The sequence below is a fragment of the Muscardinus avellanarius genome (assembly GCF_963383645.1).
Source record: "Muscardinus avellanarius genome assembly, chromosome: 1".
NCBI lineage: Eukaryota > Metazoa > Chordata > Mammalia > Rodentia > Gliridae > Muscardinus > Muscardinus avellanarius.
This window is the reverse complement of record NC_137786.1, coordinates 4010603-4030776: the sequence shown is the minus strand read 5'-3', so window position 1 is coordinate 4030776 and position 20174 is coordinate 4010603. Positions and strand designations below refer to the sequence as shown.

The following is a 20174-nucleotide window of genomic DNA, read 5'->3' as shown; positions in this document are numbered from 1 at the left end:
AAACTGCTAAGTGCAGCTCCAGAGCTGCCCTCCGCCACAGTCTAGCAGGAGCAGGACACACATCAGGGACGGAATCACTCCACTAAAGACACATGTGTTCCCAGATAAACATATCTCCATGTGGCAATGGCTCCCCCTTTCTTTCATTTAACAGTACTTAATGAAATTGCATTTTATAAGTACCTTAAATTAATGGAGCTACCAGAAGTAAAGTAAAAGAATACCATGAGTCTGGGTGGATGTTTGTGGAAAAAGTCCAAGTATATGATGACATAATAAAGAAAATAGATGGATCTGTCAAAGAGATGAGAAAAAAGGGCAGCACAGAAGGCTGCGAGGTCCAGGTCACTCACCTGTCCTAAGAAAGACACAGGAAGAAAGCAAATTTCAGAGTTGGGAGCAGAATGCTGGCTGGGCGCGGTGGCACATGCTGGTAATGCTAGTACTTGGGAGGCTGAGGCAGGAGGACCATAGGTTCACAACCAGCCTCAGCTACTTAGCTTCTCGGGCAATTTAGATCACCAGCCACATTTCCTAAGGCCAGTGCTACAAGTGGATTAGAGGAGGCTGTGGGCACGTCAAAAAGAAGAGCTGCAGTATGGTGGGCCTCCTGAAATAACTGCAAAGGCTGCCTCCACGGCAGCACGAGGAGGCTAGGAACCAGAAATACAGCCAACAACACATGTAGAACCCCAGCATTGCAGGAATGGCAGCATTGTGTTTTATGTTGTGGCTTCAAAAATGTCACTCTCTGGCCAATTCCATTAATTTTCTGTAGATATGCCATACATATGTCTCTTACAGATATGTCGAGATATATTTACAGATTTAAAACATCTCTCCCAATTTCTAAATTTCTCAAAAAGACCCCACCATTTGGAGTCAATTAGCCCATATTTTCCTTTTTTCTGGATTGGTAAGAGTTGTCGCTGGGGCCAGGACTCCCAGGACACAGGCATCTCACCTGACTGCCCATATGTGGCCAAGGGCCTCGTGTGCTCTCTCCTGCGTCACACCTGGGAAACTCAGCAAAACGGGTGAGCGCAAATGGAGCACATTTTATTGAGGTCCACTCCTGTGCCTGTCTACTTCTGCAGTTACTCCATTCTCTCGTTCTCTTGTAAGACAATGTCACTCCAAGTGCAGTTTTTGGTTGTTTCCAATGAAATTAAGTATTACCTTGTAACTGTTTATCTGAAACCACTTAAACATTGACTGAGCTCACGTGTGTGTAAAGTTCACACAGAAAAGTGTTTATTTGGCCAGGCGTGGTGGCGCACGCTTGTAACTCCCACGCTTAGAAGGCGGAGACAGGAGGATCGTGCAGGTTCGAAGCCAGCCGCGCTGGCTTAAGAGACCCTGTTTCCAAATAAAAAAAGTATAAAAATAGGTCTGGGAGTGTAGCCCAGAGGTAGAAGGGATTCCAGGAACCCCACCAAAAAAAATGCTTATTTGCTGGTAACAAAATTAGCAGGAACAATTTCCTACTGTAATCTACTTACAGAGCTTATTAAATCAGAGGGACTTCAATCTATGTGGGAGAAGGTGGGTAAGGAATTGCTGCAGATAGAGAAATCGGTTCAAAGATAGAAGAGCCTTTTAATAATTAGTAGACTCGCTGATACTAATTTTACAGAGCTTGGAGACAACAGCTTTTCAGAGATGAAGCCAAGTGGAAAAAATAGAATTCAGGCTCTAGAGTATAGCCAAGTGGCCACTGAGGTCCTCTCAGACTTGAGAGTAAGGAAGAGCAATGCCTTGATTAAAGTATTTTTAAACAGTGGTTTTAATCTAATTCTCTTAAGGTATCCTCACTGGGTGAGTATGAAGAAACTGGGGCAGGTTTGGTGACGATATGTTGATTGTAGACAACAAATGAGATTATAGTCTAACTTACAGCAATTTATTTACCCTGGTGTGTATGTGTATAAACGCTAACATCTAAACATCAAAGAGTTCAGCCGGGTGTGGTGGCGCACGCTTGTAATCCCCACGCGTGGGAGGTGGAAACAGGAGGATTGCGCAGGTTCAAAGCCATGCCGTGCTGGCTTAAGAGACCCTGTTTCCAAATAAAAAAAGTATAAAAACAGGTCTGGGAGTACAGCCTGGAGGTAGAAGGGTTTCCAAGAACCCCAGTACCACCAAAATAAATTAAAAAAAAATAAAAAAAATAAACATCAGAGAGTTCAATTATGTGTCAAATGTCCTAACATGAAAAATCTTAGTTTCTGGCAAAGATAGCTACGACACTCTAAGAAAAAGTATGAGTAAGGAGAAGGACTTACAACATAAAAGTATCTGCCCTGAGCACTATGAAAGCAGTCGTTAGTATGAAATTTCAAAGCCAACATATAATAGTGTATACTCATTTTCCCATCAAGATATCAATAATGATAAAAAGCAATAAAACATACAACTTACCAATCAGTCTCAGTATGGATGCTATAATAACATCAGGGGTATATGCAATATTCGCGTGTCCTTTTCTGTATTTTATCCACTTATCCATTACAGGCCACAGCTCCTTACTATACAAAAAGAATAAAAAAGGTAAAGAATGTATGTCCATTGTTGCTTGAATAATAATTGACTAAATACACGATTCGTAGACAATGGGCAAAGAGGGTTAAGACCAGGAAGCGTTTTAACTTAGGAAGCTCACACCTAGTCCAACTGCTCGGGGCATCTGTGACCACATTCACTTGTGAGGGCTGTCAATACCCTCTTGTATAGTTTCCCCAGATTCACAGAACTGGGAAGCGGTGGCATCTAGACTCTCCCTTGGGCCCTCTAAGTGCTAAGGAGCGCTGAGTTCCAAAGCCACACAGGTAACCAGGTAATTCTGACACATGAAGTCGTGAGAAGAAAGGAGTTAAGCCTGAGGAAACGAAGGTCAATCGAAGCACACTTTCGAAGAATGAAGGAAACTCCCACATACTGAAAGCAGTGTCAATTTCTCTATATAATATATGGATTCTTTTTCAAAAAGGCATTTATTTCTTGCCAAGCAGTCAAAACATTTTAACCTGTATCTCAGCCCATGCTTGTGCTGTGGTACCCCAGGCTGTTGGTGGAGGCAGGCACTCTCCACAGGGAGGCCCACACATCGCGTTCAAGCCTAGATGAGCCGTGACTGGCAGCAGATCCCTAACAACTCATGGGGAAGTGTTTTACTGTCACAGGTACACAGTGCTGGGGACTAAGAGTGACTCGTTTTGAAGATGTGGGATCTTCTAACTGGCTTTTCTTCAGACACATCCTTATATATGGAAACATGGCGGCGAGACCCCAGAGTGTGGAGGGAAGAGGAAGGGCCGGAGTCACTCAAGCAGAGGTCCAGATACCCTGCACTACTCTCACCGCTAGTGGACTTTGGCCACGACACTCTTGTGGGGTGCCAGCTCCGGTCTTGGAGTTGATGAGAGGAGGTTCCCATGGACATTCATATCACCACAGAGAAAGGGACTAGAAACACGGCTGTCACTTTCTTATTTAGTAACTATGAAATATTTTTCCATGTCAATACACAAAAACCTATTTTTAGGCTATGTACTTTAATATACTAAATTTCATTCTATAGATGGACCATGATTTAATTTCTACTGTTTAACATTTAGATGGCTAGTCTTTCCCAGTTTCAAGGGAGGATGAGCAACAGATGGTCCCCCAATCAAGGTAATTTCACAGAATATATTAACTATTTGAAGGACACAGTTTAGCAACCCTTGGTGAATGTCTTTTCATATCATAAACTCACTTGAACAACCTATCTCAATTAAGGCTCCACAAGAAAATCAAGGCCCACAGAAGGGTGAGAGACAATTTTCTGCATTTCTTCAGAGACGATCTGTACAGCTATCACCAGAATTATAGATGCAGAGAGAAAAGTTAACTCACGAGACAGAATATGCCTTGAGCATCAGGCTTTCTTTCTCTCCGAGTAAAATCCCTTCCAATTTTTCCGGAGCATTTGTGTATTATGATAATAAATTTCCTTTGACTAATCTGCTGAGTGTTCCTTGTGTATGGGCACTATTCTAAGGGCAGAGGACATGCCAAGAAACCAAAGGCCCCTTCCTGAGGGGCATTTCAGTGAGAGGTACTATAGCAAGGAAGCAAAGAAATGTGAACGACACATTTTAAGGGTGGCTTTATTAACTTTCATTGAAATAAAAATGTTGCCATTTGTAAAGGTCAAATCGCAATTCAGTGTTCAATACACTCTCTTACAATCAGCCCATCTTTACACTACCAAGATAGCTAACCTGATGATGTTATCATGTGTCCAGATCCATTTCTGATGGCAGCAGAGCAGATCAATGGCAAATATGTATTCCCAAGTAGTATCACTGAGGTCTTCACCAAATTTCTCACTAGACTGAAATTCTGTTTTTGGACATAGCTGTATGGTCAAAAGCAGCTTAGAAATCATGATGCCAACATCTACCGGAGCACTCTAACAAATGAAAATAAATTAATGAAAATACAAAATCGAGAATCTCAAATATGGTTCATCTTATGTCAGTAATCTCAAAGACTATAATATATACAAGAGGGATAACCATTTAATATTAAAAACACTCATGACACAGGGCTCTAGATGAGTTTCCACGACTGCTAACAGATCCATTACAACACAGGGAGAAGTGTTTTACTTTCACAGGTATGAAGCTTTCAACTAGCTGCATTTTGAATAAGAAACTATGTTTATCTGAGTCATAATATTTATCATAAAATCATTATAGCACGGTCGTTGATACATCAGAGAAAAAACCACAAGCAGGATACAAAAATGGAACCAGCTTTTCCCAGAAATTTATAGAACGGAGTCAGACTGTACTAGATAACATCCAGCTTAACATTTGTGTATCATTTTTAAAATAGTTATCAGCACTGTTGCACATATTAGTAATTTGAACTTTTTTTGTTGGGCTGTAATTCATTACATGGATGTGTCATCATTTGTTCTAGTCACCTGTTGATAGACATCTGGGTTACTGCCAGCTTTGGGGCACTGTATTTTTATGAGCATCCATGTATAGTTTCCTTGTAGAATATGAACTTCACCTCTCGTAAGTGAAGTTTCACTCCACCTAGGAGAGGAACTGCTGGGCCCTTTCTTAAGAATACACTTAACTTTCTAAGAAGCTGCCCACCCCGCTTCCAAAGCAGCTGTACATTCAGTGTTTGCACCACACTGCCTGCAAGTTCCACTCTAGTGTAAGATGGTACATGTATAATACAGACTTATATTCTCAAGCTTGGACTTAAACATTTGTTTCATTAAAGGTCTTAAGATGTTAATTTGGCTGGGCGAGTGGCGTATGCTTGTAATCCCTGCGCTTGGAGTCAGAGACAGAAGGATCGTGCAGGTTCGAAGCCAGCCTCACTGGCTTAAGAGACCCTGTTTCCAAATAAAAATATAAAAATGGGTCTGGGAGTGCAGCCCAGAAGTAGAAGTAGAAGGGTTTCCAGGAACCCCAGTACCACCAAAAAAAAAAAAAAAAAAAAAATGTTAATTTGTAGCCTGGAATTAAGCATTCTGAAAGTATATTAAGCTTTCTTTCAGATAACCTGTTAACCAACCGTGGTCCAAAGCAATCTGATAACCAAAACACATTAAAAGGGTAAATATTCTTTCCTTAGGAAAGTTGGGGCTTTGCAACCTGAGAAAATCACATTCTTTTGTATTATAATAAAGAATATATTTAAGAATACAGTAATTGTAAATATGTGATCATCTGCCTGTGTGCTACTTATACCATATAAAGCACTCAGAACTGCTGTTTAAGTGGTGGAACAGCTTAAGGCATTTCATATTAGAATTATGATTTTATTTAGAAATGTTTATGACAGTATGGTTAAGCATGTAAGCAGTGTTTTAATATTACAACTCATTCTACATTCTCAATTTTACTTTTTACATTAAAAAGTTGTTTAAGAGCCAGGCACAGTGGTGTACACTTGTAATCCCAGCATTTGGGAGGCTGAGACAGAAGGATCATGGTTCGCAACCAGCCTCAGCTACTTAGTGAGGCTCTTTGCAAATTGGTGAGACCCTGTTTCATAATAAAGAATAAAAAATAGGGCTGGAGGTGTAGCTTGGAGGTAGAATGCCCCTGGGTTCCATTCCCACTATCACACACACACACAAAAAATGTTGTTTAAGTGCTTTGAGACTTTGCTTATTACATTTAAAGATCTAATTTGAAGTGTTTTTGCAGAAAATCTTAAGCTTATGATTACTTTAAAAGTTGAAGATAAGTGAATTATTAAAGTTTAAAAGTAAAATTGATCATTTAGAAGATGTTGAAGTGTTAAAACATGAGTTAACATAAAGTTAATCAATGGCCAAATAAAGACAGTGTTACTTTTGTTAAAACTATTTGATTAATAAGTGCAACATGATTTATGAATTTAAAAGCTTTAACTTCAAAACTGAGAGGTTAAGGCCCTTAAGAATTTATCAACTCCCCTAAAAATCCCTGGAGGGCACCACCCTGACGGGCTGGCAGGAATATCATTCCCATAGGCAGTGCAAGCTGAGCACCACTGACCTCGGGATCCGAAATTCCAGCACATGACGCTCACAAAGTTGGGTTTCGAGCAGATTTTCAGATTGGGAGGCTCAATATGTGTCTGTGTAAGTAAATCCAAACACTCTGAAATCTGGAATATTTCTGGGAACATCCTGGGTAAGGGATACTCCGTGCGGAGGGGACGCTCGTGTGGCTGTGGGTGTCCCACTGGTGGGAGTGGGAGGTTTGCTGAGTGTTTCACAGTGGTGGGGACTGAACCCAAGACCTCTTGCAGGTGAGGGAACCCCTACCACCAAGTTACACAGCAGAGCAGAGAGTCTCCTCTGCCAAGTGAAGTGACTCACTGGAATTTCTAACAGTATCTTACATAAATATTCTTTGGTTTTTCTAGATAGACTGCTGAAAAGGTAATTACTGACTTGCTTTTTAATACTTACCTAACTCAGGACCACTAGTATCCCTTGCCTTCTCTTTATTAAAAAGAAAAGAAAACCTAATGAACACTAATATCAAAAGGTACGTAAAAGGACAAGCAAAATAATGTATAAAATTCACCCTACATAAAAGCCGTGAAATTTTTTAAAAGATAAAGTAATACATGTACATCAAAAAGAGAAAAGATAAAATCACATATTTGCACATATTTTCTTAAAATTTACTAACATCAACTGGATTCTCAGTAGATAAAATATATGAATGACAAAACACCAATCTATATACTCCTTTAACACACCAGCAACTAAAGAAAAAATAATAAAAGGTAACGTGAGAATAAACAAATACGGATCTCATTACTAAGAAAGAAAAACACAAAATATTAGATTTAGAAAAAGCCTATCAGGAAGAAACTAAGTTTTCACCTAAGTAATTACTATACAATCAAATAATGTACAGCTCCCACAAGTCCTGTGTCCATATATACATATGTCTGGATTTCATCAGTCATAATTTTTTGTTTGTTTTGGTACTGGGCACTGAACTCAGGGGCATTCTACCTCTGAGCTACAGCCTCAGTCCTTTTTCTTTTTTTAGTTTTAATAAAGGATCTTGCTAAGTTACTGTGCATTGTCGATTCTGAACCTGCAATCTTCCTGCCCTAGCACATCAGTTATAAATTAATTTATAAAACCATTAAATTAACACACTCCTTCAATGCATCCCGGACTGTCTTAGGCTAGAATGATATTTTAAAGGATCTAAAATGAAGAATATCATCTCTAAAGATGCCTAAAAATTAATGTAAAACTACATACAGTCAAAAATAACATTTATGTAAGGACTACAGGTATGGTATTCTAAGATAGAATAATTGTATAATAAAATAAACTCACCTTTTCCCAATTGAGAAACGCTCTCAAACAGTTCAGAACCTCTCCTTTAGCACGCTGCCTGGCGACTAATTGCATTGCTTTATTAATCACAGACTGAGAGAGAAATACATCATGCCACATATTTGCAATGAACAAAGTCAGTTTCTCAGACTCTGGGAAATCTAGAAAAAAACACAGTAAGCCTTTATGTCTGATCAAATGAAGCACTTTAAAAACTACAAACAAATTGTACTGATTTGCCTGGTGCCTTGCAAGACACCTGCAACAGAAGGGGCTGTACACCGTAGTTCACGAGGCTCTGTCCTTGGCTCTTTTAGAATCTACATTTTTCCCACTTTGGCATATTTCTTTAGTTACATTTTAAACACAGTATGCATATACTAAGCATTGTATATATATTTAAAAAAAATAATTGCAAAATGAAAAAAAGAAAATGCCCTTTCTCCAAATTTCCTCAGTCTCTCATCTGGTACATCACCACAGAATATCTTAATGTATTTATAAATGCAGAGAAAACATGTAGCGCACAGAGATTTTAAATCTAATACATTCTGGATGACAATCCTGAATTGCAAATATGTTCTCCTACTGCTGAGACCACCTGCTTTTTCTGAGCATCTGTGTGATGGCCTCCCATGCAGCTAATCGGCTGGTTCTCAACGTGAGCAAAGCCCCAAGAGAGGGTGTTGTCTCTGGCCAAAGTACTCCCCCACTTTTACATATTCTTTCATAACTATTATTCTTTTGGTAATGATTTTTTTTTACTTTCCACACGAATTGATCTGGTGGTGTAAGATCAGGACTGTGAGAGAAACTGAGTCCGTGGAAAATAAACTTTCTGGTAATTTGTCTAAGCCTCTAAACGTCCTCGGCTTTGTTCAAATGGTAATAAAATCTAGTTAGAATTTAGATGCAGTGGCAGCATTCCAGGCAGTAATTACAAACGCAGATTTCCCCTCTATCTCTGACCTTCATCCTAATCACTAACTTACAACAAAAGCCCTAAAGGGGAGGCAACCTGGTGCCTCTATTTATCCCTCTCTTTGTGATCCTGCCTAGATACAGGAAGACAAACTTTGGGTGTGACATCAAAGCAACCTAGTTTATGAGCAACTAATACTGCCCAATACAATGGAGCTGAAGGCTGGGAAGATTCTTGACCTTTACACCCATTATGAGCCCTGCCCAAGACAGGGAGGTGCCACGTGGCTAAGAAAAGGATATTGCAAAGGGTCTGGGATAGGAATATGGATTATTTATAAGATGAATAGGTTTCTTTCTTTTTTTTTTTTTTTTGGTGGTACTGGGGTTCCTGGAAGCCCTTCTACCTCCGGGCTACACTCCCAGACCTATTTTATATTTTTGAAACAGGGTCTCTTAAACCAGCATGGCTGGCTACGAACCTACGCGATCCTCCTGTCTCTGCCTCCCAAGCTCGGGGATTACAAGCGTGCACCACCACGCCCGGCTAAGATGAATAGGTTTCTAATAAGCCTATTGGTTGAGGAAAAGTGCTCTGCAGCTAAGGAAGTACATCTGACAACTAAATCTAAAAATTTCATGGTATTTTTTGGTGTTTATCTGCCAAACTGTGTTGTGAGTTTGCTTAAGCTTTCAGATTTTAGAAGGCAAGGTGGACGACACCTGGGAGAACTCCATCACATCAACCTGGATCGCCACTTCTCCCCATGCCTGCCATATGGACTGAGCCCTAAAGATGGAAAGTTCCAAAAAAGTTAAAGAAGACTCCATGAGAGGCCTCCAAGCCCTGGGCGTGCTGTGTCTTCTGGAATTTGCCCTTTGGGACCCCTGTCTGCAAGATCCGGGAAAAGATCCGGAGCTAATCTCTTGACTAGTTTTTTTTTTTTTTTTTACCTTTGTTTACATGTTATTCACTATTATTTTGCAGTGATTGCACTCCCCCGCCCTTTTTTTTTTTTACTATTAACCTCACTGGTGAAGGGTATAAATTTTCTGGGTTCTTGTAATAAAGTGTCAATAGCTCAAGAAGCTTTTATCCATGTCAGATTCTTTCCCGAAGTGCCGTAAATAGGAACTTAAAGAAATTTATTTCATAGAGGGGAAAGAATCGCTGCAGATAAGCGGCTGCAGAACAGCACCTGAATCCTTGCACATCTTTTCTGAGATATATCGATCCCAAGTGGACTCACGGCCATTCCGATTGAGCAGTCTGCGGCATCCTACATTCTGGCTTTTTTCTTTTTTAATTAACTTATAGTTTATGTATAAAACATGCAATTTTAATCACGTAATTTCCTGTATTTTAACAAATAAATACATCTATGTAAACACCAGCACTACAGTCAATTGCCAACCTCCCAAACCTTCTCTTCCTTTCACCTGTTAAAATGAGGACCTCACCCCAGGCCTAGAGATCCCTGACCTGCTCCCTGTCAACGCAGCTTTCCTACGGACTGGTGTGGCCTGGACTCTCCTCTGTCTGGCTGAGACTCATCCACGTTGCTGCATGGATCAGTCCACTGCTCTGTAATGACCAAGTAGTCCTCCACTGTTTGGTAGATCACAACTTTTCATTCTCTTTCTGACTGAACTTCTTTTCCAATTATGGGATGTTATTAATAAAGATGTTATAAATATCTATGAACTAGAGTCTATAAGGATATTTCTCTATTTCTGTTGGATATGTACCTAGGAGGAGAATGTCTGGGTCATAAAATAAAGGAATGTGTTAATTTTATAAAAAAAATGTTTGCCTGGCATGATGGTGCATGCTTGTAATCCCTGTGCTTGGGAGGTGGAGACAGGAGGATCACACAGGTTCGAAGCCAGCCTTGCTGGCTTAAGAGACTCTGTTTCCAAATAAAAATATAAAAAGTAGGTGTCTGGGAGTGTAGCCAAGAGGTAGAAGGGTTTCCAGGAACCCCAGTACCACCAAAAATATAAATAAATAAATAAATAAATAAATAAATAAAATGTTTAAGTGTTTCCAGTATGCTTATACCAGTCAATGTGAAGATTTTTACCCTGTTTGTGCTGAATCACCGTGTTAATTTTCTCTGCTCTACTTTATCATTATCATGTGTACGCTAAAATGGGATCTCAGAGTACACACTCAATGCACTGTTCTGGTCTGTTATTTTTTAAGTCCATGTCTATATACGGTGATGCCTCTTCCCACTGCAGGATTTCTGCACATCTTCCCTTGGCCTGGGATTCTCCTCCTCACTCTTGATTACATACTTACTGTGTACCTTCACACCTCAACTCCAGAAGTCACAATGACATGAAAAAGTCCCCTGATGCCCCAGACTACAAAATCCACCTTCCAAAGCATGACTTAGTCATTTAACAAATGGTTAATGACTGCCAACAATGCACTGTTCCGGGGTAAGAAAAAGAGTTGAAAGGACACAAACCAAAGTCTGTCCTTTCAGAATATACAATGTACTGGAAGAGAGAAGAAAAAAGGAACCGATAGGATTCATGATATGATAAGGAGCTAAGTGCACGAAGACAATTAGAGGAGAGGAAATGAGACCAAATACCTAAGTAAGGGGATCCGTGAGGACGTTGCATGGGCCCTAGGGAGCCAAGGGACGCAGAAAGAGAAACCTAAGAACGACGACTGCAGTGAGAACCAGTGTGTTGTGAGACCTCGTGAATCTGGCTGAGCCAACATCCCTCCTTGGCCACCCATCACCATTTAGACCAATGTGTGCTCCTGGAACGTGGCCACAGCCTTTCAGTCCCACCGGACAGTCACATGTGCATCGATTTTGGTCACCATTAAGCTAGCTCTTAGCAAGCACCCTGTAAGGTCTGTTGAAAAGAGTGACTCAAGGAGTAAATACAGAAGTAGCCTGGCAACACCCGAGTGGACCTTCTGATATAATACAGCTGCATTATATTTCACTTCCCAATTTAAAAATACTGGTGACTTGAAACAGTGAAGAATGACCCCTAATATGATGCCTTAATAGAGACTGAAGAAATATAGTAAAGAAAAAGGATCATCATAAACAAGTCAGGCATCTTTCCTCTTCAGCTCTGTGACACACCTCTCTTCTCATGAGCTTAGGACTCTGCCTTCAATTCATAAGCTGAGTTAAGATCGTTGCCCTTTCCAGCTAATGGCACAATAGTATGGCTTGCCATTCTATTTTATTTTTATTATTTTTTTGGGGGGGTGGTACTGGGGTTCCTGGAAGCCCTTCTACCTCCGGGCTACACTCCCAGACCTATTTTTATATTTTTATTTGGAAACAGGGTCTTCTAAGCCAGAGCACGCCTGGCTTGGAACCTGCGTGATCCTCCTGTCTCTGCCTCCCAAGCGCGGGGATTACAAGCGTGCACCCCCACGCCCGGCTTGGCTTGTCATTCTCAATGCTCTTACATGTTATGTCAACTATCTGATTCTAAAGCAGTAACGCAAGAAAGACAGACACTATATACAAGTAGGAATGCTATGCATGGACATAAGTTTTAATTACATTTCCTACTGAAAACCAGGCCTGGTCAGATATGATTAAAGCTCTGTATACCCTCTGCTATATGCACAAATCATAAGCTCTGATAACAATCAAGTGAAAGACACAGATCTAAGGATGAGGTTAAAAATCACTAGAATCTTTTCAATACAAACATGTATCACTTGAAACATACCTTCCTTAAGTAGGCTGTAGCAAAACAAGCGAGCTCGTTCCAAGTTTCCAAGCTGCCGACATATACCCACGTATACTCTGCATAGGGCATGAATATAATTGTAGTCCTCAGACATCTTCTGAATTTTTAGTTCTGAGAGAATAGAGTGAAGCAAGCACTCTGCGAATTGCTAGATTAGAATCAAAGAAAAAATTAAAAGGCAATGTACACTTGTACTTATTTTTAGCCTACCTAAAACAGCCACAGGTAACTCAATTTGGCATATATTCGAAAAACAAAAACTTGCAAAGAAGCTAGACTACAGTAACAAATGGTAATAACTTCCCTAGCGACAAGCGGTGGGGAGGGGATCAGAAATCCCTGTACTTACTTGCTTCTTGTTTTGGTAACATTACAGATGTCAGATGGCAAGTCTGAATACCTGGTTTTCTACTGCCACTACCAACATTCAAATAAATCATAATTTCCTGGTATTTACCAAAACAATAATCTGTGTATGCACATGTGTGTATGTGTATGTGTGTGTCTGTGTTTATGTTAAGCCTCATCTAATTCTATTCCAATTCTTGTTTTCTTTCCCTCATTTACTCTGTTTAGGTTTTAAGATAATGGGTGACATTTTTCCTGCACAGGAATAGGAACAATGACAATATGATATACTTCTTCCCTGGGGGTTGGGGGGAATAAAATACCCTTCAAGTACACTTGTAGTCTTCTCTTTATACTTTTTGAAAGTAAGTAATCAAAAATAAAATAGTTATGCCATAAGGATTCCTAGGATGCACACACCTCTAAAGAATGAACCAGTGAGCACTGGAAATCATTCACATTAAGATACTGTTGAGATAGTTAGAAAATAAAAAACCTGAGGTAGGTGTTCTAGCGCATACTTGTAATCCCAGTACTTGGGAGGCTGAGACAGGATGACTCCAGGTTCAATGCCAGCCTCGGCAGCTCAGTGAGGTTGTAGGCAACTTAGTGAGACCCTGTTTCCAAATAAAATATGCAATAGGTCTGGAGTGTAGCTCAGAGGTAAAAGACCCCTGGGTTCCATTCCCAGTACCACAAAAAAAAAAAAAAAAAAAAAAAAAAAAAAAAAAGAAGGAAGGAAGGAGAGAGAAAAGACAAAAAACGACCATGCCAGCAGAGTCCTAACAAACTAAGCGTTTGTTTACCCCATTTGTGATGTTCATCACTGGACAGTCTGTGAAACTCCACAAACCTCTCCAAGTGTTTACACGGCTACTCAAGGGAGAGCAAGGATCTGTTATGTGACAGTAACCTGAGGGGACTGAAATTACCCTAAGCACTGAAACATGCCTGGGTGAAGTGGAAAAAATGCACTTTTAGTCCTGACAGACTTCTTTAAAATTTTAAGTTACTTAATGAATACAAATAATCAAACCTCTAGTATCTCCTCACATTTCAAGTTTATAGAATGCTGGCTGGAAGTAAGCGTGTGTCTTAATGTTTATATGAATAATTCTCAACTTTCAAAATAAAATTCTCCACTCATGGCCATTACTGACACATTTTCTTTTCTTTTTTTTTTTTTTTTTGGGTGGTATTGGGGTTCCTGGAAGCCCTTTTACCTGTGGGCTACACTCCCAGACCTATTCTCACATTTTTATTTGGAAACAGGGTCTCCTAAACCAGCACGTGTGGCTGGCTTCGAACCTGCGCGATCCTCCTGACTCTGCTTCCCAAGCGCGGGGATTACAAGCGTGCGCCACCACGCCCGGCTTACTGACACATTTTCTAACGGCCTAATGCACTCAGAGGAAAATGGCCACATACCTTTTTAGTTGTGCAAAACTCATAAACCACTTCTTTCTCTTGATCTCTCATAACAGGTTTTTTGGAGATATTTCCCACGTACACGTGACTTCGGATGACAGGCAGGAGGTCAAAAGAAGACTCGGCGATCTTGTTCAGAGCGTGGGCTATGGCTCTGTCGTGGGCCATGGCTTTCTCGTGGGCCATGGCTCTCTCATGGGCCATGGCTTTCTCGTGGGCCATGGCTCTATCGTGGGCTGAGATGGCTCCCTTGGGGCTGGCAGGGGGCTGGGGAAGGGCACTGCTGGTGGGAACAGTGCTTCTCTCCTCTTCTGTCCTGGTGGTGCCCGCCTGCGGGGGGCTCCCCGGGAGGTGCCCGGGAGAAGCTCCCTCTGCAGCAGCCTCCTGGGTTCCTGGTTCTGGGGACTCACTGTCCAGGCGCAATCTTTTAGCACTCCTCAGGGTAGATGCTGACAAGGTTCTCTTTCCACTTGAGTCCCCCAAGTCTCGAGACCTCTCCTGACTGCTGTCAGCACCAGAGGCGCCTCCGGTTTTGACAAAAGCAGTGGACTTGGAGGTGATCGCTTTGAACCCGATGGGGGCACTGACAGGCCCTGGCAAGGCCTGCCCATCAGCCGAGGACCCTCGTGGCAGCTGGAGATTCCCCTTGAGGATGCTGAGGGTCCGGGCCCTGGCAGACAGCTCTGGGTACATGGAGTCCAGGATTCTAACGGAATTCTCCTGGGGCCCGCCCCCAGCAGTGTGGCTGGGGGCGCCGGGTGGGAGGCGTCCTGGTACGGGAAGAGCGTGCTTTGGTGTGGCTGCACAGAACTGCAAAGGTGAGGACATGATTCTCCCGCTGGCAGTTGCAGGGGATGGAGATGGAGAGGCCTGCTGGAGGTCTTCTGGCCATGGAGACAGCACAGGGGGCCTTGGAGTTTCGAAAGGAGAAGCCTGTCTGGCGGGAGACACTGGTGAGGGAGGACTGGAACTCGATACCAGAGGAGAAAGTGGCTGTGAAGTCCTGGGAGGAGTGGCTACCAGGGGGGCGAGCAGCGGCGGCAGAGGGGGCCCCACCTCCTGCCGGATCCTGCTCAGGGTGTCGGTGGAGCCATCTGTTGGGGTGGATGTATCAGCATTTGCCAGGACAGGCTGAGCTTGACTTCGGTGAGACTTTGTATTGCCTTTCTCTCCTGAAAAGGACAGTGGTGCCTCACTCTGCTGAGTTTCACCTCTGCCAGAGGCCACTGTCCTCCCTGGTTTGTTCGATTGATCTTTGTTTGAAATCTTTGAGCGACTCTTAATTTTGCCAGATGGCTCTAATTTTGTGTTGTAATATGTGTGATCAGATACAGCATTCTGAGTCTCAAAAGTCTGATCATAAATTTGAGAACTAATCCATATACTAGGCTTAACAGGTCTATTCCGCAAACGACTTTTATCAAAATTGGTGTTCTGACCACTGCTTGCCACATCCTCTTGGGTGCCTGAGTCCTCTTGGGCACCTGAAAGCTCACTGCCACACAGAGGTTCCTGAAAAGGAGGGTCAGTGTGACTGGCCTCAGGAGACTTCTCCACAGAAGTCACTGAAACAAAACCGGCTTCCAACCCTCCCTGGCCCTGAGAAGCAGGGATGTCCCCAGGAGTATCACACGGTGTGACTTGGTCCACATCTGGACAGACAGACACACCACTGATGATTGTCCAGTCTTCCCCCTTTTCGATGACTAGATTCTGGTCCTTATCTAGCAGTACATTTATGACTTCTGAGGTCACTGTAGATATCTGACAATGAAAGGTTGCCTCAGCCTCACTAGAAGAGGGCTCCATCCTGAGCTGCGCCGTGGGGTCAGAGCACAGCCCTGCTGGCTCCCCAGGCCCTGCCAGGCCCGACTCCCCACCTTCAGCACGCTCTGCTGCAGCTGGCTTATCCTCGGGCCTGCTCGGAGCGTCTTCAGGAGGAGGGTCCTCACTGGCAGGGGAGCCCCGTGCACCGTCCTCGGCGGCGTGCGGCGGGAGCCCTGGGCTGTGGAGTGTGGGGCTGGGCGCTGCCAGAGGTGGAGCCTCGCCTTTCACTTCCTCAGCTGTCAGGCTGCTATGTATATTCAGGAGCAATGAGTCACCAGTACTGTTGCCATTACAGTTCTCGTAGCTTGTCTGAAGTTCTTGCCCAATCTTGGTGAGGGCCTCGGACAGTGTCTGCAAAGAAGACTGTGTAGGCTGACCTGTGCTTTGTAAAGAACCATCGTCGTCCTCAGATTCGGTCCACTCTTCGGAGGTTTCCAGTGTCCCTTCTTCACAGGGCTGCTCCGTGCATTTCTCTCCAGAGAGTCCATGTTGCTTTATCTTTTTGTTCATTTCTTTATTTAGGGTTCCTTTGCTAGAACATTCTGAAACTGAATCCCCTGAACTAACATCCTTTAACTGACAACTTTCAAGAAACGTAACAACTTCCGATGTAGAAAGTCTGTCCGTGTCAGAAAAACCACTTATGTTAAAATCTTGAAGCGCTGAGGTCAAATAAGCCACCTCTACGTTAGGTTTCATCTCGGCTGCCCCAGGGCCCCTCTCCCTGTCTCTCCCTGCATCGCTGGCCACACCCTGCTGCCCGCTGCATGTCCCTGACTCGGCCTCAGGCTCACCCTCACTGCAGCTAAGGGCCTCGCTGCCCTCCACCTCGGTGTCCTCCTCCCCTCTCTCCTGAATGCCTCTATAGCAGTATGAAGCGGCAGGAGGACTCCCGGGGGCGGCGGGCTGTGTTCCCTTGTCTTCTGCACAAAGCGCTGAAGCAGCGGCGCCTGTGGTGCTAGGGCACTCAGACGAGGGACCACTGAGCGTTCTGGATGCCAACTGCGAGTGCTCAGGAGCATCCTGGGGTGTGCTAGCAGGAGCACTTGCAACAACCAGGGCCTCAGTGTCTGGCTTTGGTGTGTCTGCATAGGGTGTTTCTGCAACAGGACAGCCTCCCGACTCGGTGGCTTCCACTGGGAGCAGCTCACTGTTGTCCACGCCCCTGGCGTCAGATTCCGAGGTGGGAGGTGACTGCCTGGGATTTGGCACCTCCCCTGGCACTGCGTCTTCCCTTACCACGGCTTGGCTTTCAGTGAGGATGTCTTCTGAGGATACCTTATCATCTGTGGAACAATCAACATTTCCTGTCAGTAAAGAACCACTTGGAGAATCACAGTCTGGCTTTCTCCAGGAGGCAGACGGTTCTGGAGAAGAGCTTTGCACAGCAGCTGCTGCCTTGAGGTGTGGTGTGGCTGCATCCCCTTTTCTACACTGTGCTACGGAGGTCATGCCATTAGCGGCAGCCCGATTCTCTGTGGACGAGGCCGGCTCGTTCGCAGGTAGTCTCATGTGTTGGAAGGGAGCACTCGGGCCCCTTTCAGGTCTTGCTTGCTTCGTGATAACTGACACCTGATTAGACGGCAGGGAGGGAGCAGTTGTGAATCCCACAGAATTGTTACTTTCTCTGGGAGGTTCGGCGATGGCTGCTGACCCTCTATTCTGTAATGCTAGTGCTGCTACCTTTTCTAACTGATGGTTAGTCTTTTGTTCATGTTCTGAGGTAGCTCTTAGGCTTTCTTCATCACCTCTCTTTAAAAAATCACTATGGTGCCATGACGTGCTTTTAACAAAACCAGAGCCACTCTTGAAGCCAGCTGGACAATCCACTAATGAAGTCAAATCCGACTTTTGTAGCGTGACATCCATTCTTGAATCTTGACTTTCACACTGTCCATCTTTTGTTGCTTTCCAAAATATGGACTGAGGAAGTGAATATATTTTGGTCTTACCTTTTACAGGTTCTGTACGTTCTATCTCTCTGCTCTTCTGTTCATTAAAATCAAATGCTCGCGACTCAGGGCTCAAAGCACGCAAGCTATTCCCGTGGTCATTTTCTCGTGTAGAAGTCTTTGGTGGCTCAGACGGCAGAAGTGACGCGTCTAAAGGTTTAGTCTGTGATGTCTGTACTGAATGATGTAGTTCAGCAGGGGTTACTCCAGTTGGAATATCTGTATCATTAACATGGTCTAACTGTGAAGACTGGACATCACTGCACACAGACACTGGTACCGAGGTAGAAGAGGAAGAAAAGCTGGCTTCAGCACTGAGCCCGGCCACACCCATCACATCTCCAGTGGGATCCCCCTCTGGGCCAGGAGATTCTCGTAAAGCAGGCCCTTGTGTCTCTTGTCTTTCCTCTGACACTTCTCTAGATACTCTCTGAAAATGGCCAGAAATCGTCATACAGTCTGATCTAGGAGTGATTTTATCAGTAAGTGTCCATGGGGTGAACCCTGACGTGGGTGCTCCTGTCATTTTGGATGACAAGGTTTTCCCTTCAGATTCAGTGAGTTGTGCTGATGACCTCTTGCCAAGGAGAGAGTAACACGGCTCTGACCCCCCAGAGGCCACATCCTTCTCTTGTGCGAGGCTTCCCGTCAGGTTCTGCACCCACAGGCTCTTGCTGTGCTTATCAAGTGTCTGCTCAGCGCGCACGGACCTCTCTACTTCCCTGACCCCCACCTGGCCTTCTGCTTCATCTACAAAGTCTCTTTTTCTACCAGACACAAATTCAGATGACGCTGTCCAGTGTTCTTCCTGTGATGAGGAGGATGTGGGTGAAGGTTCCCTCAGGGCTGCTGTCACAGTCTCATATCCAACAGCTGTCACTTTGTTTACTGCTAATTTATTTAGAGCCTGGACAGGTTCATATGATTTTGGGTTTTCCTTCCATGTACCACTCCCTTTACTTTTTATGAATGGGCCAAAGTAATTTTGTGATTCAGTTGTATCATCTTCTGAAATAGGCTCAGAATTCTGAAGTTGGGTAGAGTCATTATCACTGGAATCTGTATATTCTCCAAAGTAGGTTTCCTTAAAAACAATACAGTAAGAATGATACTAAACCCTCATTTCATTTGACAGACTAAACATAACTACCAATATCAATCAAATGCTTTTTTAGAAAAGCGTATGCTTCCTAAGAACTGCTAACATCACCCCTGGGAAGGGTAGTGTAGGCTCTGGGATCACCGAGTGGGCAGAGTTTCAGCCTCTGGCATGTTGATTCTCCACTCATTCCATAAAAGCTCAGCCCTTCCCAGAAACTCCAACCCGACGTCCACTGCTCCCCGATAACAAAGACCCTCCTAAGCCATCTCATCAGGGCCAGGGCTTCCTATCTTCCCTTACCCTGGGAACTCTCACTTCCCCACACCAGAGGCCTGCCCGACACCCGCTGCTGGAGCCCTCGAGGGGGCACTGCCTCCTGGCGAGCTCCTCCCAGTGTGCCCAGCCTGAGTGTTCCAGGTGTGCTCAGGCTGGGCAGGACTCACCTCCACTCCAGAAATCTTCCACAACCCCAACTAGATATTCCCCAAGTGTGGCAACGTTAGACTCCTAGCCTCTCTGCACAAAGTGGCCTGAGACTCACTGTACTGACACAGACTTGGCCCAGTGTTTAGTCTGTCCTCTCTGAAACGTAGACCACCGCCGTCTCGGCTTCCCCTCAGGCCACAGCTCCTGGTCTCCACTCTCCTCTCCTTGACTGTCCCTTGCCTGTTGAGTCTCCAAGACGCAGGGTGTCCACTGCCTCCCTCCACATGCTTTTCCTGCATGGTGCCCACTGCACTAGACACCACTGTCCAAGGTGTCTAGGTCCACTACTGTCTCCCTCAAGCACCATGCCCAAGTATCTAATAGCTCCAGTTTTACACGTTCCTTTCCCACCCAAGCAGTCTCTTCTTAAGGTAACTGTTTTTCAATATTCTTACTCAATTTCCATAAAAATGTTACCAAGTGCTGCCCACTGACCTCCTAACACTTCCAACCAGTCCTACTCTCTAGCCCAATGCTACAACTTGACATCAACTGT

At 43.8% G+C, this 20174-nt stretch overlaps 1 protein-coding gene across 1 annotated transcript in view; it reads right to left on the bottom strand.

Annotated features, from left to right (window-relative positions):
- ICE1 (interactor of little elongation complex ELL subunit 1) overlaps window positions 1–20174 on the bottom strand; it is a gene marked incomplete at both ends in the record, with an annotated part of 56640 nt that overhangs the window by 4423 nt on the left and 32043 nt on the right. Inside the window, 5 exons of the mRNA XM_080697908.1 lie at window positions 2422–2528; window positions 4266–4456; window positions 7871–8031; window positions 12515–12683; window positions 14312–19174. Coding sequence (XP_080554034.1) covers window positions 2422–2528; window positions 4266–4456; window positions 7871–8031; window positions 12515–12683; window positions 14312–19174 — 5491 coding nt within the window. The remainder of the gene's footprint in view (window positions 1–2421; window positions 2529–4265; window positions 4457–7870; window positions 8032–12514; window positions 12684–14311; window positions 19175–20174) is intronic.